Raw genomic sequence first — 24,911 nt, forward strand, 5'->3', positions numbered from 1 at the left:
CATACCAACCAAAAGACAGAATAATTAGCCAGGCATGGTGGCGTGTGGCTGTAGCCCCAGCTACTTGGAAGGCTGAGGCAGGAAGTTTGCTTAAGCCTAGAGTTTGAGGTTACAGTGAACTGTAACAATGCAACTTTACCCTAGTCTGGGCAGCAGAGCAAAACCCTCTCTCAAAAAAGAAAGTCAAAGTCAAATAATAGTCCTTTATTTGGAAATATCTTACAACAAAATCAAAAGAATGGATTAAAAGATGCATTTTATATGACTAATTAATACATTTTCCTAAGAGGATACATGGGCAACTAATAAATGAAATCCACGCATTAGATCAACAAAGCATTTACTGAGTACTGTCTATAGATTTTGCAACTGAACTAGCTAAACTAGAGCTTCTAACATCTGAAAAACAACTCTGAATGACTGAACCACTACAAAATAGAAAAAAATTTGTCACTGACTTTCCTCAAAGATATTTCCAATTCTATTTTTTAATTCATAGAAACAGAATGATTTTTTATCTACTTGTCTGGTTTGACCAAAGTCTCCTTGCCAAGAATAAGGTTAACTAAAAGCATTAATATTATTCACAAATCAAGGAATGAGAGTAAGATTTAAGGGAAGAAAAGCCAACAAACCTTTATAAAATAAAATACCAAGGACTCTATTATGAATGTTCAGTTTTAGCAAAATGTATCCAATTCATGTGTACCAGAATATTGCTAAATAAGATATGTAAACTGCATTCAAAAGACATACTGATGTTATTAAAGGACACCAAAAAGTGTTAATAAAATCAAGTTGCCAAATACACAAAAGTCAGTAAGTAGCGATTCACTGCATTAGTGATCTCAAGAATAAAAATTTCAAGGGACAGGTGCAGTGGCTCACACCTATAATCCTATCACTCTGGGAGGCAAAGGCAGGAGGATTGCTTGAGTTCAGAAGTTTGTGACCAGACTGAGCAACAGTGAGACCCTGTTTCTACTAAAAAAACAAAACAAAAAAAAACTTCAGAAAGCTCTGTTGTACTGGTTTCCAAATTATAGCTGCTAGAGTACTACATTAGCAAAGTCAGAAACATGGGTGGGATTCTAATAAAAATAGCTACAATTTCTTCCATTACTATTAGCTTAATTATTATGGCATTGGTCATCTATCTTGGAAATATAGACGACTAAGCACAAAAGTAAGCAGAGCAAGATAATGTGTTAATATTTTATACAAAATTCGTAACGAGTACAAGAATCAATTAATGCCGATATAATAAAGAACATCATTTTAATGCAAAAAAAGTATATACACACATATTCCATGGGCTAGTGGTGAAATTTATTTGTCCTTACAAGCCTTCCATACAACTTGGGACTCTAAAGCTACCTACTGTGCCATGGAGCATGTCGTTAGTCCTTAGTTCAGCTAAACTTGTTCACAGTATGTTTCATGGAACATTACCAGCCTTTTGGAAAAATTAGCAGGCATAATATAACAAAACTAACCTGGAAAAAGACATATCTATAACTTTATGTTGGTTTACAAAGAACATTAATATGTTAAAGTTTCACAAAAAAGAAAGCTTTTACTCTATTGTTTACAATAATTATTTGAATGTGGAACATTTTTGTCTACTATGTTCCCATTAGCTTCTGCCAGAGCAGCAGTGTTCCACATACCTCCAAAGACCATGACAAAAATATTCAACACATATTAACAAGTAATGGTCTATAAAAGGAGTGCCAAGATCAACAAATGTATCTATAATGTAACTTTAAGGCACCCTTAATGGGTTGAATTGTGTCCCTTCCATCCCAAAAATATGTTAAGAGTCCCAATACCCAGTACCTCAGAATGTGTTTTTATTTGGAGACACAGACTTTACACAGATAATCAAATTAAAATGAGGTCATCATGGTGGGCTCTGATCCAATATGACTGGTATCCTTATAAAAAAGGAGAAATTTAGGAGTGTCAAGATGGCCAACTAGAGATAGCTTTCACCAAAGGCTTATTCCAGAAGGAGAAAAATGGACTGAATCTATCTCAGAGGAGTTGAAGCTGAGGGGTTAAATACAAGAAGAAATCAAGGCACTCGGCGTCCACATGGAGACTAAAGAAAGTGTGAAAGAAGAAGGGAAAGAACAGAAAACATCTATGGAACTAATGGACTATAGGAGCCAAGTACCCAACAAAGGGGTAAGAGGAACCCTCCCACTGCTGGGGGCTTTCCAAGGGCTCTCTATGTACAGCCGCAAACACAGGATTTTTCACCTCATAAGAGACAGCCATGAAACCCCAGTTTTCCTGTACCTAGAAATTTCTACCCTGTGGGTCCCCATCCTGGCCTTACATAAAACTGAACAAACTTTGTCTCTGATGCCTTGTGCCCACAGCCCATTTCCCCCTTGTCAGTAAACAGACTGCCCCCTGCAAGGCCAGACTCCCAACGCTCTGGCAATTGGAGTGCTAACTCTAGGGGCCTGGGAAGTCTGGAGGGTCTGCCTACCCCGAGGCACCAGAAAGGCAAAGGAACGCTGATTGGACCCACTGGGAAATCAAAGATCACAGAGCCTACTTTCTTCCTCACCACAACTGGCCAGATCCTTAACTGGCCATGGGCAAAAAGAGGTAGGTCCTACCCTCCTTACATATCTGGCAAGGTCTGTAAGGCTCCTCTACATTGTATGGTCTGGTGAACCCAGTGTGCTCTCCCCACCCACCACAAAAGGAAATTGTGGCTTGGCTGCACTAACTTCAATGAGGCAAGGTCCCTCCTGGGTGTCCCTTTTGCTAGAAGGGACGTGTTCCCTGCCCTCTGGAGTGGCTCTGACCACCCTCTGTTCCTACTGGGTCTCTCTTGGTGATTCAGCCCAGCTTCCTCCCTGCCAACATGAGGAGAGGTCTGGCATCAGATGAAGCTGCCCTGGGAAGGTCCAAGAAGCAGACTGCAGGTTGTAGTTTCCTTCTCCCAGCCATTGGTGAGGATCACAGTGTATGCAGTCAGCTATAGCCAGGACTCTGCTGAAAAATTCCAGTGATCTGAATTTGTTGGCAGGCATTTGTTCTGTGATGGGGCAGAAAATTGGGTGGGAACAGTTAGGTGGCCAGAGGATTCCCCACCCCTAGTCGTGGGGGTCCAAAGGATAGCAGTGGTTACATCTTTTACAGCAGTGACTTTGTGACATTTCAACTGGGGTGAGGTTCTAGCTAGAAGGGACCTTCTAGCTCCTTTTGGGGTGAGGGCGGGCTGATACTAGGACAGAAGCAGATCAGTGTGCTAACCAAGAGAACCTCTCAGCCTAAGAGTAGCTGATGGTCCACCCCCAGGTGCTACCCCAACCCAACTTAAACAAAGGAAGACTGGCCCCCAGGGAATCTCATGCTGCAGCCTTGAAAGGAAGCTTCATAAGGCTGTGTGTGGAAAGGGCCACAGAAAAATAACTCATTTCAACAGGCAGAAGTTCATGAAGGAGTAGCAAGATCCATATCCTGGGGCCTCCGGAGCTGATTTCAACCTGCCAATTTTAGTTTAGTTGCTAAACAGGTCTCTGGGTCCCCAATTAGTTTACCTCTCAATAACTATTGCAGGATAAGCTAACATTTCAGCTAAAAATATATAATTAATATAAAAAATAAGCTGAAAATATACCTAGAGAAGAACCAGTAGAAGAATCCTGGCAACATGAAAAATCCAAGCATATCAACGCCTCCAAGATATTATAAGGGAGATAAAACTAAAAATACCACCCATAAATAAATCATTAAAGTATCAGAAATAGAGTTCAGAATATGGACAGAAAATAAGATGAATGGAATTGAAAAGAAATCCAAAAAATAGTCCAAAAATTATCCCAAGAAATTAGTAAAATTAAAGGCAAAATCACCATGAATCTGGAGATTATTAGGCAATACATAGCAAAGCTTAAGGAACTAAAAGAGGCATCCAAGGAAATTCCAAGCACAGTAGAGAACCTCAGTGATAGATAAGAACATGGAGAAGAAAGAATTTCAGAAATCGAAAAGAAGACTATCGAAATAAAACAATCATTCAAAGAGGCAGAAAAAAGTGAACAAAAACAGAATATTCCCTGAGTGAGTTATGAGATTACTCTAAAAGATCAAACATTCAAATTATTTTAATTCCTGAAGGAGTAAAGGATGGTATAAAAGTATTGAAGCTCTACTTTAAATAAGACATCATGGTGGAGAATTTCCTAAGAATTGCAAGAGACACAGAAATTCAGATAGTAGATTGTTTCAGAACTATTGAGCACCAATTTATACAAAGCATCTCCTAGACACATTGTAATTAACTTTGCCAAAGTCAAAATAAAAGAGAAGAGTCTGCCAGCAGCCAGGTGTTAAGAAAAGTGTTACCTACAAAAGGAAAAATACCAAGATGATAGTGGACCTGTCAGCTGAAACATTTCAAGCAAGAAGAGGGTGACCATTGGCCTTTAACCTTTTTAAACAAAACCATTTCTGGCCCAGGATTCAGTATCCTGGTAAACTAAGTTTCATATTTGATGGAGAAATCAAATATTCGCAAACTTTGAAGAAATTTGCCACAATAACACCAGTTCTACAGGAAGTACTCAGACCCATTCTTTATACTGACCAGAACAATGGTCCATTACCAAAGTAAACACACCCAGAAATTAAACCACAAAGCCTAGCTTTCTCCATGGTGCAAGGATAAAACTAAGCAACAGACCTCCACAAAACAAGATGAACAAAACTCCACCATACCTATCAATTTTCTCAATAAATGTGAATGGTTTGAATTCCCCACTGAAGAGACTTGGGCTGGCTGACTGAATAAAAAAACACAAACCAAATATTTACTGTCTCCAAGAAATGTACCTAACCTCTAAGGATAAAAAGAGACTCAGGATGTAGGGATGGAAAACAATATTCCAGGCAAATGGAAATCAGAAAAAAGCAGGGGCTGCAATCTTATTTGCAGATACAATTGGATTTAAACCAACAAAAATAAGGAAAAACAATGATGAACACTATATACTGGCCAAGGGAATAATATAACAGAAGAGATTTCAATCCTTAACATCTATTCACCCAATTTAAATGCTACTAAATACATAAAAATAACCCTAAATCATCTGAATTCTATGATATACTCCAACTCCATAATAGCTGGATAGTTCAACACCCCTCTGACAGAACTGGAAGAACTTCTGAGCAAGAGAATTCACCAAGTATGAATTAGGAAATATAAGCTCCCAAAGATACGCCAATAAAGCTATGTGCTTCTCAAAGATGGGTAAAATGCTAGAAATTCAAATTTCATGTGTTTTGAGATAAATTCAGATGAAATTTAAAAAAAATGCTCATTTATCTGTTTGACTATTTAATTTTTCTAGAAAGAATAACTGTAAATGACCTAAGCTAGGTTAATATGGTTTTAAACTCATTTTTGTTTTTATATGTTTATCACATATAAAGAACAACAATAAATTCCGTTTCTGCTTGCTATAGTTCTATTTTTTTGTCTCTGAAAAACTAAATGTAATTTATTACCAATTTTAAGCCAAAACATTCCCAAATAATTTTAAAGTAGTGAATAAACATGTAGTTTTCAAGTAAAAATATTTTTTATTACTTTGCATGCTTTTCACAGGTAATTAAATTCAGGAAAGAAAAATGACAAGTAATAATTTGTGAAATTTATGTTTACTTTGGTATATTTTTTCTATGCAAAGTTACTACAAAAGAAATGATTTAATGTTCACCTTTAGTTGTACTGCCTTCTCTAAGTTTTCAGTCTTTCTTTCAGCTTCTCTCAGCTTCCTTAGCTCCTCTGAGTCTGTGAAAGAGTTCGTTGGGGACAAAGACCTTGAATGTTTCACAGGTGGTTCCTGGAGAATAAAACAAGGACATGGTTGAACTAGTTAGAACACTGGATTATGAAAGACATGCAAAATTAAAGAACAAGTAATTTTGAATACTAATAATGAATTATAAAAAAAAAGAAACCTGCATGGAATACCAGAGAAATAACAAGTGGAATTACCACAGTGCTACTACCACTAAAAGTTTCTCTGTGACTCGTTAATGAGAATATTCATTTACATTTACATTGTTTCTTTCAGAATAATGATGTCCCATTAGGGAAGACTAAAGGGTTTGTAGACTCAGAAATGCAAGAAACCTCATTACAAAGGAGGGGATAGAGGCTGGTCTAATTGCTCTATAAGGGTCCAAGGCTACACTTGATAGGACAACCAGATACAAGAGGGAAAGGATTTTTTCCCCTTTGAAATAGTTTAACACACTGTGAAGTTGAAGGAACAATATGCTTCAGGAATATAAATACAACAGACAGTAGATCTGATATCATAATGACCATATGGTCATTAACTATAATGTGGCTAACTAGAGACAAGAATATGTTTATATTATGTACAGCTTCATATACCAATCTGGAGAAGGAATATGTGAAAGCAACTATTATGCAGGGCAACATAGCGTTCATCCTTACTGCATGTCCTTACGGAAAAGAAAGAAAATTTCGGCCCACAATACCACACCCCCTCCTCTTTTCGTGACTTTTATTAAAAGCAGACAAATGTCAAAGCAGTGTATTTATAAACTTCAGCAATGCAGCAAGCAATCTAATTAAACCTTATAATGTTCTACATCATTATTAGGGTTTTTCCATTTAAATAAAGCTCAGTGTTTGTGAAACTACTTAAAAATAATATATATGTGTATGTTTATGAAACTACTTAAAAATAATATATATAAAGCAGTTATGTTTTAATAAATAAAACTCATTCTTCTGAAAATTAATAATAATTTTGGAGAGAGTGAATCAGAATATCACCGAAATATGGGTCTAATTTTAAATACTTCCTTTATTAAGATGATTCTACTTAAAACAAAAAAATATCGAAAACAATTCTTGAAAACAATTGTGACAAGTGTGAGAAAAATGTTAAAACTCTTACTTTTAGAAAAATGTTATTTCATTTTATCTAGAAATAATATATTTATAAGAGGATATTATGGTATTTTTTATATTAGTAATTCTTATGTAGCATAATGCAAATACTATACAACAAATACTAAAATGTGAGAAATTAATAAATGAGAAATATGCTATGCAAAATTTGCTTATCTCTAATGCTATCCCTTTAAATCTATAAAAATATATAAGTGCAGAAGTTAATGTTAAAATTCAATTAATAATTTCTATTCCACATGGACAATATTTTAAACGTATCAGAATGAAATCAAAATATTAGTTATGTTCTTCTTTCAATTAAAACTAGAAAACTGAGTAAATGACATACCATTTTAAGATAAATTTTTAACCAGATAGGTTACTAATATATCAGGTAGATGAGGAATACTTACCAAAACCTTTTAACATAACAATATTAATTTAATAAGGTAGATATATTAATAGCAATATATTTAATTGATTAATTTGGGAATATAAGTTAGCCTTTAAAAAGGGAAAATTCTCTTCTCCTAACAAGTATTTGATCAAGAGTTTGGACATAACATTTTTCAAAAAATTCCAGAAATTGTTGAGAAGAGGGAGGAAATTTTGTGGATCTTGCCTAATGTGTACATTGCAAGGGTATATTTCAAAATAACTAAGAATAAATTATGTCTTACCAGAAAAAATAAGTGAGGCGATGGTTATTTTAATGAGTTTGAGTTAAACATTCCCCACTGTATATCAGGTCATCACATTGCACTCCATAAATGTACACAGTTATGATTTTAATTAAAAATTAAATAAAAAAGAAAAAATACAGGGTGGAAAAAAATGCTGCCCTTTGTTTTTTAACTTAATCTCATCCCTTATCCCTTACAGCCTCATCCTGGCAAATTCACAAAATGACAAAATGTCCCAACCTTATGTTTTACTTTAGCACTTGTCATGATGCTTTTCTCTAAAAAATGTTTGTTAGTAGATATGTTCTCAGACAGTTTCTCATTTGCTATTTTCAGTTTCTCCTGTAAATACTCAATTTCAGACTTCTGTGAGACCACTAATGTTTCTAAGCTCGATAAGGATGGCCGTTGAGATACCTATTAAAAAAGAATATGTGTAAATAGATAAGTATGTTTGTATCTTATATTCTTCATAAACATATGCCAATACATATATTTCATTATACAAAATAAATTTATTTTAATAAATTATAAACTAGCATAAGCTAAACTTTATTCTAATTAAATTATATTTTTCAATAAAATAATCAAGAGTCTACATAAATATTTTCATAAATAATGTCACAATAATTTACCAGGGAAAAAATTAAAGCCTATCTCCATACTGATTCATACTGATACTATATAAACTATTTTAAAATTATGATCATATATATATATATATTATATATATACATAATTCCTCACAAAATACTCTATTCACCTTAGGATCATCAGAGTTATACAATACCATCTATATAAACATGGGAAAAGGAAACCAGTAGCACTACACCAATTAGCTTTTAATGTATCATAATTTAGTAATGAGTCCTCAAAGAACGTTGATGCTTTTAAAAGTCAATACAACTTACAGTATGCCATTTTTTAAATGTATTAATGTATCAGAAAAAGTGCTTATAGCAAGCCCCTCATTTTACCAAAAGAAATTACAGGAAAATATTCTTGTAGGAAACCTGTTCATGAAAACTAGCATTCTGCTAAAATCTACTATCAGCTCCCCTAGATAGAGACCATCAAATTAATCATGACATTTACAAAACACAAAGGCATGGTCATAAAGAAAATAATATTTTTGTTAATGTGCTAGCAAAAGAAAATCATATTTTATAAATCTAATATTATCAATGTGGTTCTATTAACTCTGAAAATATTCTCATTTAATCTTACTGAGAGCCCCATCCTTCCTATGGACAATGAGGAAAAAATATATATTTAACTTTTTTGAACCAACAATGAAGAATATCACCTTTACCCAATTTTGTCTACTTTTTTTCTTCTTTGGGGGAATAGGCAAAAAGTTTCTAATTCTAACCTGTATTTTTTATAAGAGGGATCAGCTTTGATTTACAGTATTATACATCACTGGTCTTTATATCATTTGATTTATTTCCCAGCATTTATTCTATCATACTATTAAATGTTTTCTTTAAAGTGCTGGTCATACTGTAATTATGGTGCTTAAAATAGCTGTGTATTACTTACTTTATTGTCTTGCTTTGAACACCAAATTAAATGCTTCAAGCATTTTTTTTTCTCCCAATAAGTCTAAATGATTTTGCCCTTTTTTCTTCTCCCTCTTTTTGTCACTGTTCTTACTTTTCCTCCTTTTTATAATCAAATTTATGACATTTACAAATATTTCCTTAGATTGGGCTGCCAAGGTAAACAATTTTCAAAGGCTACATACCCTCGTCTAGATTTCCTTTAATAAAATTATGAAGGATACATTGTCACTCCATCATTATCAAATAAATTTGAATAATTTATTCAAGGTCAAACAAAAATGTAGAATAGAAAAGGAAAAATAATATTAGTTCACTGGGATATCCAATAAACAAGCCTGTGGTCTTTAATTAATGCATTTTCTAAGTTATCACTTGATAATGCTATAGCTATCATAAGTATAAAAATTTACTACTCATTCAAGAAACAGGAATAAAAAATAGCTACATATTAATGAAGACATTAAAAGTGCTTTAACGGGATACTTTCACTGTAATAATGAATTAATATTTCTATTAATACATTAATATTGCTGATATTACTTCTCACATTAAGGAATATTAGGCAGCAGTCCTTCAAAATTCCTCAATTAAAAAAAAAAAAGGTCAGAAAATAGCCCAGGTGCCGTCAATAGACTGGCTAAGCAAAATGTGGTATCTTCATACAATGGAATATTATTCAGCAATAAAAATGAATAAACTGGTTATATGCAAAAAATAAAAAAGCAGATCATCAGAATTAGAATACCATGAAAGTAATCATAACTTGAATTCACACAGGAGCCAAAAAGATAACACAGACAATTAAGTAGAAGTCACTATGTCATTATGTTTCATGTGTTTTAAAATAACAGCTTTAGAACTCATCCAACAGAGGCACCTTTTATACATATTAAAATTACTTACACTTTATATATATATATACATGTAGATATGTGCTTCTGTTTCACAAAATGACTTATTCATATTCCCGTTTTCTTTAAATATAGTTTTCTCTCGTCTTTTATCACTTTTGCTAGAGATACACTGTGTTTCGCATTTCTCTTAATACAATTTTTTAAATCATAAACAAAGTGAATAATCAATACTCAGGTTCACTGTGGAAGAGTAAGGGAGGTATTTGGGCAACTACTACTCAACTACAGCCAACTGTTTTCATAGAGGAATGTGGCCTACTACTGCTAAATCTACTGATTTTTCAGAAGAAACAAGAAATTAGGTCTTCTAAGGGAATGTCCAAATTTTTAAACATTGACTGGGACCCAGTTTATGACTGCTGTTCTTTGAGAACATAGTGAATAAAGTATAATCTGCTATACATTTTCTAGGGGAATTTGGAAATACGCACGAAAGCCCATAAAAATATACCAAGCCATTGACATACTACTATAATTATGCTGAGGGCTGATATAAAAAGATATAGATGATAAATTAAATGAGAAAAGCAGGATACAAAGTATAGAAACAGATTTCCCCAAACATGCACAGAGAGAAAAATCCAAACCTTGAATGATACAGCATTATCTTATGTGAAATTTTTCCTCATACTTATACGAATTTCTTGAAATTTTTTACATGATCATGCCACTAACCTTTTCAAAGTATTTTTTTCAGCAAATAAAATGAATAAAATTTAAATGTAAAGTTTTTAGTATAGGTAAGAGAAATGTAAATGAAAGTCTCTCCATAATCTCATCCAAGTTCCTAGTGGTAAGCTTGGGATGTATCTCTCAGACTTTGAAACATATAAATTCTGTCCTTTAACCAACCAACTTTTTATATTACTAGATTTTATTTTTAGAACAGTTTTATATGTACAGAAAACCTGAGCATATCTACACCTACTATCCACACACATTCAGTTTCCCCTCTTATTATCAACAAAATCCTAAATTAATACAGTACATTTGTTGTAATTAAAGACTCAACAGTCAAATGTTATTAACTAAGAACATAGCCTCATGGCATCATATCAAGGTTACATACTATCAACATGATGTATGACTGTTGGTATTGACCTATCACTTAGCTGAAGGAATGTTTTGTCAGGTTACTCCACTATGAAGTTATTCTTTGAACCCAAACCATACTATATTTTTAACCTGTGTTTTAAAACATAATAATCATAATTACATATACACACATATAACACAGAATGTGTGAATATATACAAACTGTCCAGGAAGTATCCAGCCATATACTATGAAAAATCATATTAATAATGGCAGGATGCTTTCTAGACAGCCCGTTTATGTATATCCTTACATACCTTTATCATTTTTCTTTTTTTTTTTTTTTTTTGAGACAGAGCCTCAAGCTGACACCCTGGGTAGAGTGCCATGGCATCACAGCTCACAGCAACCTCCAACTCCTGGGCTCAAGCGATTCTCCTGCCTCTGCCTCCCAAGTAGCTGGGATTACAGGTGCCCACCACAACGCCCGGCTATTTTTTTTTTTTTTTTTTTTGGTTGTAGTCGTCATTGTTGTTTGGCAGGCCTGGGCTGGATTCGAACCCACCAGCTCAGGTGTATGTGACTGGCATCTTAGCTGCTTGAGCCACAGGCACCAAGCCGATCCTTATCATTTTTAAGGGCTGTTTTACATGTATGGCAAAATCAAGTTAAATAATCCCTTCTCTGTGGAGGTTCATCCTATTATTCTTAAAATCTTTAAATCCTTGAAAAGTTAACTCTTCTAATAGTAATTAGTATTTTACAAGTAATTTTTTCCCTAATATAAAAAAATCTTTTACTCCTTTTTTGGACAGTCTTGGCATATAATTGCTTGGTGCTAGATCATGTTTAATATGATGACAAATGATCACTGGACTGGACTGTATGTCTAAAGGTCTCAGTTGGAAGCAATCTCTTTAAGTTGCCATTATAAAAAAAAAAAAAAAAAAAAACTTTCTTTTTCATATTGACCAAAAGAGCTTTTTTTTTTTTTTTTTTAATTGAAATTTCCATAAGAAATGTAGAATAAAAGGATTTGGAGTGTTTAAGGGTTGTGCCAATTATTATTTTTAAAACTATGTAACTTAAATTTTTAGTTATGTTTCATTAAGTCCAAGCAACATTATATGGCACTATTACAATGTAGACTGAATACTGGTCTAACAAATAGAAAATTACTTCACAGATATACTAATTGCAAAGAATTATAAGTTAAACAGTTTAGTACATTTTAACCAAATATATTTGTTTTATTTATTTATTTATTTTTTGTAGAGACAGAGTCTCACTTTATGGCCCTCGGTAGAGTGCCGTGGCCTCACACAGCTCACAGCAACCTCCAACTCCTGGGCTTAAGCGATTCTCCTGCCTCAGCCTCCCGAGCAGCTGGGACTACAGGCGCCCGCCACAACGCCCGGCTATTTTTTGGTTGCAGTTTGGCCGGGGCGGGGTTTGAACCCACCACCCTCGGTATATGGGGCCAGCACCCTACTGACTGAGCCACAGGCGCCGCCCATTAACCAAATATATTTGTTTCATACCACATTGAAATAATAATGATAAGCATTTAGTTTTAAAAAGTATTTATATCTTACTTCTGGCAAAGCATTTTACATACACAGTGGCCATAAAGTTCATGTGCAATTTAAAACCGTGTGCAATTAAAAAATCACACACAGACTTTATGGCCACCCTATATATTACCTCATTTGTTTAAGAAATTTATAAATTCCAAACTTGCCAACACATAATGCAATATATTGTAAAACAAAAACATAAAAACATTTAAAAAGGACATGATACCTCAGGAAAAGAAATACTTTCTCCTAAAACTTTCTCTGTCATTAAAAATCAAGTACAATCAAACATATGTGTCTGAGTGTGTGTATGTGTATAAAATATCTAACATATACAGAAATATCAGGCAAACCAACTACATGAATGACTGTTCTCTTAAAACCAACTCAAATCTTCTAGGAAGATAACAGTAAAAAAGGATGTGTATAGTGTGTGAATATATATACATATATACATGTACATATATGTATACATATACACATATATATGATTTTCTTCCCATGAAATGCCTGATTCTCTGTTGAAACTTGGCATTTTATAATTAAAATCAACATTAGAGGGGGGAGGATGGGCAGAGGGAGGGTGACTGGTGGGATTATACCTACGGTGCATCTTACAAGGGTACATGTGAAACTTACTAAATGTAGAATATAAATGTCTTAACACAATAACTAAGAAACTGCCAGGAAGGCTATGTTAACCAGTGTGATGAAAATATGTCAAATGGTACATAAAACCAGTGTATGGTGCCCCATGATCACATTAATGTACACAGCAATGATTTAATAAAAAAAAAATCAACATTAGAGAGAAAAACTCAATGAAATTCAAGCAGTAGGGAGGTGTATGAGGAAAGGGGTTGGGTAATCCCCACCCAACTGCATGGGTGTAGGACACATCTACAAATTTTGACTTTAACCTTACAAATGCAAACTATGGGATTCTAACTGTACCCCCCAAATTAATATAAAATAAAAAGGAAATCAATATTGGAAATGCATTTATTACCAATTTATAAAACAAACATTTTTAGCTAAAATATCCATAACTTGAAAATGAATGACTTTAATAATATTTGTATATTCTTGAAAAAAATGGTATCAAGTCAATGTGATATAGCATAAGTCAAAACAGTATTATACTAGACATTCACAAATGGAATTAAGTATACCAGTTTAAACTTACACCACTCTTACCACTAAATGGAGTCATAAATGTCTACTATCCACAAATTCAGCTTGAATTCTCTATTTAAAAATGTAAGCATTTGCATTACTTTCATCTATTCACTTTTAACCTAGTATCCAAAGACTGCATTTAGAATTGCAAAATGGATGAAAATTACTGACACATTTTGGTAAAACTTTATTACCATGTCTTCTCATAAACACTGTCACATTATATATAGCAACATTTACTACTAAACAGCAGTCAGTCAACTTTAACTTTTCTTTCATCTCTAAATACCTGTATGGTACAGTCAAGCCACTGAACAACAAGAGAGATATTTAATTTTATATACTTTAACTCCTTCCATATATTATATACTAACCTATCAATTAGTGGGTTACAAATGGATACTTTATTGGCTTATACTCACATCTAACAGATGACAACAGCATCTTTGGTATAAGAATTGAGCAACCGGGCGGCGCCTGTGGCTCAGTCGGTAAGGCGCCAGCCCCATATACCGAGGGTGGCGGGTTCAAACCCGGCCCCGGCCAAACTGCAACCAAAAAATAGCAGGGCGTTGTGGCGGGCGCCTGTAGTCCCAGCTACTCGGGAGGCTGAGGCAAGAGAATCGCTTAAGCCCAGGAGTTGGAGGTTGCTGTGAGCTGTGTGAGGCCACGGCACTCTACCGAGGGCCATAAAGTGAGACTCTGTCTCTACAAAAAAAAAAAAAAAAAAAGAATTGAGCAACCACAAGCTAAGTATTTATATTATACATGTAAGTATCACACTGAATGGACAAAATGAGTGATATTTACATGTCACAGAAGAGTGTTCAGAGTGTTAACTCCACATTATACTCATTAACTATAGATTCCAATACCAAGAATAAACTAATCCTGAATGTACTTAAAAACCAGGATGGAAAGTAGGAAAAGACTGATTTTTATATAGATTTCTTTTTAACCTTAAAGAACAAAATGAAACACATTCAGTATTTCCAAAATATGTTAGAAGCTTCACATTCTGCAGAATTTATAAGTAAGTATGAATATTTAAAATGTATAAGTTAGTAGTATCGCAAAATGAATTTCTAGAATTCAAGGAATTAAATTTCCTCTAGGGTACACGTATACTTCTAATATTTGACTTTTGGGTATAATCCATTACTTATTATAAGACGTGCTCTAAGTTTTATAAATATTTAACACTTATGTCACCAGTAAAAACATCAAAATTTGTGCACTAATAGCATAAGCAAGGGACTATGCTTGTTATACATTATCATCTCTATACATTAAAACCTCAATCATACTCAAATTCACTAAAGTGTGGTTTTGAATCTGCTACCTATGCATTCCATAATAGCCTGTATTACTAAAAACTGACAAGAAAGCTATGCCACCTGTGTTTATGTGAAGCCAGGTAATGAAAAAAACAACGCTGTCATCACCTCTCAATTCCTGATTGCATTATCAAAACTGTAGCCGAGTTTGGCATCTGGGTGTGACCTTGTTAACTGCTAGGGTAATTAAATTTATTCTATTGGGAAAAAGGATGATACATTATTAGCAAGAAGATTTTGTTCACATTTTATTAAATTGGCCTGTCAAAGGGTTGGCCAAATTATCAAGGGCCTCATTTATAGGAGGCCAGCCACATTGCCACATCTGTTACAATTATTTATAATTTCAGCAGTTGAAAACCAACTGAGTTAGGCAACCGCCATGTAAAGTAATTTACAAATGATCTGATGAGGGGGTGTTTCAGCTTCTCCCTCATTTCTAGCCAGCAGAAAGCCGCGCTGTAATTACAGAACACCATTAGGTTCTTTGGGGAACTTACGGTGCACTCACAGCCATAGTGAGATGCAGCAAGAACATATGGAGGAGCTTGTGATTCTGCTCCCTGAAGCTCGCGACCAGCCTGCCGCTGAGCCCTCGAGTTGAATTTGAATGAGAGTGCCATGGCTAATGTTCTACACATGCACCATTTATGCCACAAAACAAATCGGATCACTGTTAATTATGAAGCAGCTATAATCAGGCCTTCACATCTGTGTAATGTGAAGCGCAGTAGGCTGTGCTCCAATAATGTATGAATACCTTTGGGTCGCAAATTGCCAGCCATATTGCCTTAGTAGTAGTTACTGAATTCAAAGTAACTCCTTTGATAAAAGCCCATCACGTGGATATTTTCATCCAGCTTTATATGAAAAAAAAAAAAAAAAAGCAAATCCACAAGCCTTTCTTTATCAGCTATTGACCAGAACAGTTAAAGCATATGTCACAAGTTCATTAATGAACAACACAGAGCACACTCTAATTTAATGAAACCACTTGAGCCATAAAAATCAGATTTAGTTAATTCCCTCGTTTCCATTTTTTATTGTATTTACCCTAAACCTAGGATTCTACTTAATATTACAAGTTATCAAGATATGCAATATATTTGTATAAGTTTATGAAAAATATAAAAAAGCTTGTACTATTAATGACCTTCAAAAAGTAGTAAATTAAAAAAAAGTAAGTTTTTTTATTTTACAAATTGATTTTCATCACAAATCTTACAAGAAAGCATAAACTATGTTTTTTTAGAAAGTAAAGCCTAGCAGCTGTATTCTAACAAAAAATACTGTATTCTGGGAGAAATTGTTCTGCAGAAAGGCAGCTAAACAAGCTGCACCCAGATGGCAAACCAGCTACAGTTTAATTAATCCACAAAAAGCCATTCACATTTCAGTAAGGGTAATGTAATTTTGAATAATAGTAGGGGAAAAAAATCACTAAACATTCTTAAGTTTTATTATAGCATCAAGAGAAGTGCCACTACAGAGTAAAGTTGAGTTGCAGTTTCCATTATATATGCTAAATTTCTAGATTTTAATATCTTAGGCTGTTCCATTCTGCTTGGAACTTAAAGTAAGCTTAAAATATCAGAATATCTATTGGCAGTACTTTTTAAAAGCAGAAATAGTTTATTTTTGTGCAAAATAGTAGAATTGCATGATTATAATCAATTCAAATTTTGTGACTATAATACACAAAGAGCTTGAAAAAAGTTTATAGTTAATACTTATAAAGGATAAAGACTTCAAAGTTTTCTTTTTTTTTTTTTTTTTTTTTTGTAGAGACAGAGTCTCACTGTACCGCCCTCAGGTAGAGTGCCGTGGCCTCACACAGCTCACAGCAACCTCCAACTCCTGGGCTTAAGCGATTCTCTTGCCTCAGCCTCCCGAGTAGCTGGGACCACAGGCACCCGCCACAACGCCCGGCTATTTTTTGGTTGCAGTTTGGCCGGGGTGGGGTTTGAACCCGCCACCCTCGGTATATGGGGCCGGCACCTTACCGACTGAGCCACAGGCGCCGCCCGGAAAACCAAAGTTTTCTTTTAAATAAAAAAGTTCATTATTTATCAAGCCTAAAAATCATGCCAATACCTTTTATTTTATTGTTTTCTCCTGATGGTTGATTGAATGTGAAACTATGAAGAGTTCTCATATATTTGTGTGGCCACGTCTAAATACACAATTGAATTAAAAATATAAATTACTGAATATAATTAAATCAAACAATAAATTACAAGCCAATTTTCATTTAAAATAATGTTGTAGAATAAATCAAATAAATTTTTTAAAATGGGTTTACATATATAAATCTAAAAATTAGTTAAGTGTGACTAATGAGATAGTGTTAAGTATAATTTAATTACACTATGATAACCTCATCCTGATATGTTAAAAATTTATTTTGACCCTGTAACAGGATGAAAGTATAATATCCTGTTATACTTTGTTGAATTGTGACCAGCTGGAGCAAAAGTGACACCCTGTTTCTACTAAAAGTAGAAAAACCAGCCAGGCATTGTAGCAGGCACCTATAGTCTCAGCTATCTGGGAGGCTGAGGGGAGAGTATCACTTGACTCCAATAGTTTAAGGTTGCTGTGAGCTTTGACACCACAGCACTCTATTAAGGGCAACAAAATGAGATTGTGTCTCAAAAAAAAAAAAAAATTATCCAGCATAAATTTTAAAAGCCCAAAAATTGACCCATATATGTATGCAATAATAAAGTGTCACTGTCTACCATGAGAAAAAGTGATTAACACACTAAATACTGTTGAAAGAAAAACATACCCAGATTTTTAAAAAATTAAATTGAATTCCCTTCTTAACAACAAACACAAAAATCAATTTAAAGTAAAATTTCTGATCCGCCACCACCAGCGCAGCCATGCCAGAGCTGCGAGGAGCCCCGGGCCGCGGCCCCCTCCCTCCTTCCCGCCGTCGGTCGTCCGCGTCCTCGGACCTGTTCCAACAATAATTTAAAACATGGTGGATTACTATGATGTTCTAGGCGTGCAGAGACATGTTTCAGCCGAGGATATTAAAAAGGCGTACTGAAACTGGCACTAAAGTGGCACCCAGATAAAAACCCTGAGAATAAAGAAGCAGCAGAGAGAAAATTCAAACAAGTAGCTGAGGCATATGAGGTGTTGTCAGATCCTAAAAAAGCGGGACATCTTGGGGCGGTGCCTGTGGCTCATTCCGTAAGGCGCTGGCCCCATACACCGAGGGTGGCGAGTTCAAACCCGGCCCCGGCCAAACTGCAACCCCTCCCCCCCAAAAAAAAATAGCCGGGCGTTGTGGCGGGCACCTGTAGTCCCAGCTACTCTGGAGGCTGAGGCAAGAGAATCGCTTAAGCCCAAAGTTGGAGGTTGCTGTGAGCTGTGTGAGGCCACGGCACTCTACCGAGGGCCATAAAGTAAGACTCTGTCTCTACAAAAAAAAAAAAAAAACAAAGCGGGACATCTATGACAAATATGGCAAAGAAGGATTAAACGGTGGAGGAGGTGGAAGTCATTTTGACAATCCATTTGATTATGGCTTCACATTCCATAAGCCCGAGGATGTCTTCAGGGAATTTTTTGGTGGAAGGGACCCCTTTAGATTTGACTTCTTTGAAGACCCATTTGAGGACTTTATTGGGAATCAGAAGGGTCTCCAGGAAGCAGAAACCAAGGAACAGGGTCGTTTTTCTCTGGCTTCAGTGGATTTCCACCTTTTGGAAGTGGATTTTCTTCTTTTAATACAGGATTTTCTGTGGGATTTCCTGCAGGATTTTCTTCATTCAGGTTGCTAGATCATGGGGGTCTCACTTCATTCTCTTCCACATCATTTGGTGGTAGTGGGATGGGCAACTTCAAGTCTGTATCAACTTCTACAAAAATAGTTAATGGCAGAAAGATCACTACAAAGAGAATCGTGGAGAATGGTCAAGAAAGAGTGGAAGTTGAGGAAGACGGGCAGCTAAAGTCCCTGTCAATAAATGGTAAGGAGCAGCTGCGCTTGGATAACAAGTGACTCAACGCATGCGTTTAACAGAAATGTTAACTGTAACAAGCACCATTTGAGGATTAACAGGAACTTTTTTTGAAGATTTCAAACAAACTCGACTTTCAGTATCACTGTACCTAATCTGAGTATTTATAAACAGCTCATCGGAGCCATATTTGTCATAGACTTTTGAGTTTATTGTTGGGACCACATAATAGGACCATTTATTTGTCTTTAAAATTGTTGTAAATTTCTGTATGCACTTTGATTTTTTATTAAAGTACTCCAGGTGAGCCCCGATTCCTCAGTAGTGGTAGAACAGAGTGTGCACTAAACCAGCATGGACCTGCTTTTCCATTGTGTCTGAAACGTGAGCCACGTAGTGTCAGCCTGCTGTGAAGTTAGCACCGCAGGATAAAACTTCTACAGAAATAATTTCAGTTTTTTTCAGTATTTAGTAGTGAAAGATATTAACACATTAATGGTAAAACATTTCTGGTTTACTATAAGGATGTTTTCTAGCTGTGCATGAATGCTGGCATCTTAGTAAGTTTTGACAGTTGTTTAAATATGTAATGCTAAGCTTAGGTTTAAAAAGTAAAGCTGGTATACTGGGTCTTTGTCATTTGCTTTAACAAAAAAAAAAAACAAATGCGAATGTCTTTGGTGGAAAAAAATAAAGTAAAATTTCTTATACATGATATAATATACTTCAACCATAAGAAAAAATTTTGAGTACTGAACTCTATTAAAATTAATAAATTCATTTTTCAGGAGACATCATAAAGTAAGTTTAAAAAAAGCCAAAACAACAAAATATTGCAACACTTATTACTGATAGCTAAGACTTGAGATTGTTAGCTGATGTATAAACTGTCTCCTCCTTTTAAAAATGGGCTCATATTTCTCGATCTTCTTTGCTTACATAAGGTATTGATAGAGAATTGAGTTCTGGCCAATAGGATGTTGGCAAAAGTAATGTAGCATTAGCCTGATTCATAGAACCTCTAAATGTGATCCTCTAAACTTTTCCACCTCTGGATGGCTGGAGTAGACATGATCACAGGACAACTTTGGGAGTCATGTTTATAGACAGTGGATCCCCATATGAAAGATGCCTGAGTATCTTAATCACTACTTAGAAGTTGAAAGCCCAAACAATATCCCCATTGGGTTGTTATATAAATAAGAAATAAATTATCGCAAGAGACATAAATTTGGAGTTCATGTATTTCAGAAACTGGCATTATGTCAAATAATACAATAATCAATAAAAGCTTAGTATCCAAAATAAAGAATTTCAATATGAAGACAAACATCTTAATAGAAATATGGGCATGAGACATAGATATTTCACAGAAAGTAAAAATAAGCTGCTGGAAATCATTAGAAATCAAAGAAATATTGGGCAGAGGGAGGGGGATTGGTGGGATTACACCTGTGGTGCATCTTACCAGGTATATGTGAAACTTAGTAAATGTGGAATGTAAATGTCTTAGCACAATAACTAAGAAAATGCCAGGAAGGCTGTGTTAACCAGTTTGATGAAAATGTGTCAAACAGTCTATGAAACCAGTGTATGGTGCCCCATGATCACGTTAATGTACACAGCTATGATTTAATAAAAAAAAAAAAAGAAATCAAAGAAATATAAAATGAAACCACAATGAGATATAATTCTATCCTTTTTAAGAATACAAGTAAGAAGTCTATATTTGAGATAGTCACCTTGGCAAGTAACTTGACAATGACAGGTGAGTCAGAAGACAAGTACTATGTATTACAAAGTTCACAGCAGCAGTGTGTAAAGATCCATAGTTATAAAAACATAAAAACAAAAAATTCATTTATAAGGAATTGATAAGTTATCTTAGTCTGTATGTTAAATAATATAATATTTAACATGTGTCTGTTGGGAGGCTGCTTTCTGGTTCATAGACAGCACTGTTTTGCTGTATCCTCACATGGTGGAAGGGGTGAGGTGTTAAGCATCTTCCCATCCATGATACGTTCCAACTTCAAATACCTCCTAAATGTCCCACAGTTTGTAGAATTTCTTTCGGGAGAAGGTCCTTGGACTCAGAGATTTAAAGAATGAACCCATGCACCACAGATTAGTGGTAAGACAGAAAAAGATACAGAAAAAAATAAAAATGCACCAGGGCTTCTTGCAGAGGGAAAAACTTAAGTGGGAAATTTCACACAGGTCTTTTTTCTAGGGGTTATATACTGTTTTGTAAAAATTTAAAAAAAGGTGGTCTTGAGAATTACATTTGGTCAGGATTTGGCAGACTTCAATGTTGATGAGTGTATTAACAAATGAATGCAATTCCTCCAGCTCCTGGTAAAACAACAGGGCATCCACTTCAGAAAAGACTTGGCTTACATGAAATTGCCCAGGCCTAGGAAACTAGAGTCTTTGTCCAGTCCTGAATGGAGGAACCCTGTATCACCACTTCCAGTATCCTCTCATTAGGGACTAGCCTTCAAAATATGAATGGGGTGAGGCAAAAAAATCAGACTATAGTATAAATAAATTATAGTTTTTTCATACAAAAGGCTATTACATAGAAGGGGGAATTAATTACAGCAATACTCAAAAGTAACTTTATATAAATGGAACATAACCTGTCTGGGCAGTACAAAGATGGTGTCTGAGCCTGGGCAGTTAGAGACCCCCTTTACATGGGGCCATCAGAGGTGGGCACATTCCATAGCTTGCTTGGAAATTTAGGGTCTTTTGGCTCAAAAGGGGATGGGCTACCGAACCTTTGTGTCTTTGTCTTAGGAGGAGAGGAGGAGGAGAACAAGGGCAAAGGGTTCGTGTGTGGTTGCGTGTGTGGTTGCATTAGGCCTCCAAACGCTATTTTTAAAAAGATAGTTTTAATGTTGGGGTTCAGACAGCTGTCTGTCTACATTCTTGGTTCTTGGTATACTCGTGGCCAAACATCGACCAGATCCACCAAACAAGGCAAGCATGAAACAATGTTTACCGAGGAAGAGAAAGGTAAGTTTACAGAGCAAGAGCAAAGTACAGCAAGATACCAAGATATGTTCACTAACTATTCTGACAATAAGGCTCTGGTAAGGGTGGTGCCTGTAGCTCAAAGGAGTGGGGCGCCGGCCCCATATGCCAGAGGTGGCAGGTTCAAACCCATCCCCGGCCAAAAAATTGCAAAAAAAAAATATAAAAAAGGTTGTGGAATGGCTCTGATCTGTTTTATATCTCTGGGTGGGGCCCTCAGCATGGTTCAGATATTACCATTGAACCATTATGATGAACAGTCAAATCCTCTGGGTTGCCTAGTCCAGGAGTGTTCCTCCTTCCCCTAGGTTTTCAAGTTGCTGGGGATAGGACCAGGACAGCTTGCCTTGTCCTTCTTCCCAGGTGAGGCAATTGCTCTAGGCAGCCCCCAAGGAAGAGCATCCATTTTTTCTTCCCCACTCCCAGAAGTGTCAGAATTGTATCTACCTTATGTTAATAGGCAGAAATTCATAAACATGAAATCCAAAAGAGTGATTATCCTCAGAAAAAAAGTAAAATAGGATCAAGGAAGAGCCCTTGGTATCACCAAGAATATCGGTGATAGTTACTGGTGGGTACACAGACATTACATTTATTCTTTTGTAGGTTTTAAATATTTTGTAACAAAAAAAGTTTAGAATACAGTGAGAATATACAGAAAAACAACATAAAGAAAATTCTCTCCAACTGAAGAAATGAAGTAATAGAGAATAACGGTGAGAAGAAATAAAAATAAACAAGTCTATGGTTAAAATCTGTAACTCGTTCTTATGGTCCTGTCATTAGCCACATGGTGTGTATCTCATTCACAGATAAACATAGCAAATTTAAGGCTTAGGTTTCCCTCTTGTTCTCAACTGCAAGGTATTCCTCCAAGGCTGAGTAGTTTTGCATGAAAAAAGATAAACAATCACTTTGAGAGAAGAAGAGGCAGTCATTCAGAATTCAGCTAGTTAAGAGCATGATGCTAAGAAATCAAAGGTCATAGGTTTCAATCCCATGTGAACCAATTAGCTTTACCCTTTTCTATGACAAAGGCTGTCAGTTACCTCACCAATAATTCAGATTATAAGTAAGGTCAGGGAAAAGAGAAGATAAATCATCACCAATAAAGAAAAAAAAAGAAATCTCAAATTTACCAAAAGAAACATAAGAAGTGTCTTTTTCTATATAATAATATTAAGAGCTAACATTTATTACTCTAAATGCCCACCATGCATTGCCTCATGTAATGTTCATGAAACTCCTATGAGGTAGGTTCAATTATAATAACCATTTTATAAATGATAAAATAGAGCTGACTTAGAGAACCTGAGTAACTTGCCCAAAATCGCATAGGTAAACTGATTTAGTCTGTGATCTATACTCATGCACCCAGACCCCAGATTTTGTTTTTATCCATTACTTTATAAATATACTCCCACTAATCCCACATGAAAAAAGCCCTATTACAAGTATTTGACAATATTAGAGACAGGAAAAATGGAAGAATTAAATCTTCCTAGTATTTCCACTCAACTGTATATTCTACTTTCCATTAAGTCCCCCAATAATCAAAGTGTAAACCCTAGATCAACTGTAACTGCCTGACCTAGGAACATAACAGAAACGCATAATCTCAGGCTCCAGGACAGACATAATGAGTTAGAATCTCTTTTACATATTTGTTGTCATATCAACCCCCACTCCAGGCTACTAGGAAATAGATTAAAATTTAGGAAGCATTTACCTACTATATATATATATATATATATATTTTTTTTTTTTTTTGCCCAGGGCTGGGTTTGAACCCACCACCTCTGGTATATGGGCCGGTGCCCTACTCCTTTAAGCCACAGGCCCCTACCTATACTATTCTTAAGACCCAGGATCTACCACAAACTTTCTCACCTCTATACCAATGCTAACACACTTCTGATAAGAAACTAGAAACTCCTTAACAACCACTTTCTTTGTGAAGGTTTTGGTAATCCCCTCCTCTCTATAAACATGCTCCCTGAAAAGCTTCTGTACATAAGGCTTCATTGGTCCATACTTGGACTATAACACATTTTATAATTATTTTCCTAACTGCATTTCTGTCTATAAGATTTGTAAGAGCAGAAACCACCTTGTTCATCTTTGTGCATCCTTTGTCATTAAACCAAATACAGGTTTAATCGATTTTAACTACATAGGTGAATGAAGAATGAATGTATCATAGATGGATAGAAGAATGAATGAAAAGGTAAATCTAGCCAGACTGAATCCTAAAAAGTGTTACCCTATTGACATATGGTAAAAATCTTCTATGTTATGGTTAAAATCTTGAGTTATACATTTCTCCTCATTCCAACTTCAAGGTCTCGACATGTCTCCTCTACCTAATTTAAGTGTTCTCCTACCACTAGAAGAGCTGCTGGAATAATCTTTCTTACTTCAAAAAATGGCAAATTCACCTGTCAATTAAGGCGGAAAAGACTGGATTCATTTTTAATTCTTTCCTTCTCATACTTCACACACGTAAGCTATCATCAAATCCTGTGCACACTATCTTTGACTTATTTCCAGATTCCAACTAGTTCTCATAACCTAGTTCAAGTACCCACTGAGTTCCACCAAGACTACTACAAGTACCTCTTACAGCTCCTACTCTTGCCTTACAATT

The 24,911-nt window shown here is 35.3% G+C and overlaps 1 protein-coding gene and 1 pseudogene across 1 annotated transcript in view; one reads left to right on the forward strand and one right to left on the reverse strand.

Moving 5' to 3' along the window:
- The window catches only part of LOC128591333 (centlein-like), a 51,901-nt gene that overhangs the window by 7,179 nt on the left and 19,811 nt on the right, over window positions 1-24,911 (reverse strand). Inside the window, exons 3-4 of the mRNA XM_053598825.1 lie at window positions 7,882-8,058; window positions 5,745-5,870 (exon numbers count right to left, since the gene is read on the reverse strand). Coding sequence (XP_053454800.1) covers window positions 5,745-5,870; window positions 7,882-8,058 — 303 coding nt within the window. The remainder of the gene's footprint in view (window positions 1-5,744; window positions 5,871-7,881; window positions 8,059-24,911) is intronic.
- On the forward strand, window positions 18,235-19,266 carry LOC128591226 (dnaJ homolog subfamily B member 6-like; annotated as a pseudogene).

This window comes from Nycticebus coucang, chromosome 8 (genome assembly GCF_027406575.1).
Source record: "Nycticebus coucang isolate mNycCou1 chromosome 8, mNycCou1.pri, whole genome shotgun sequence".
Taxonomy (NCBI): Eukaryota; Metazoa; Chordata; class Mammalia; order Primates; family Lorisidae; genus Nycticebus; species Nycticebus coucang.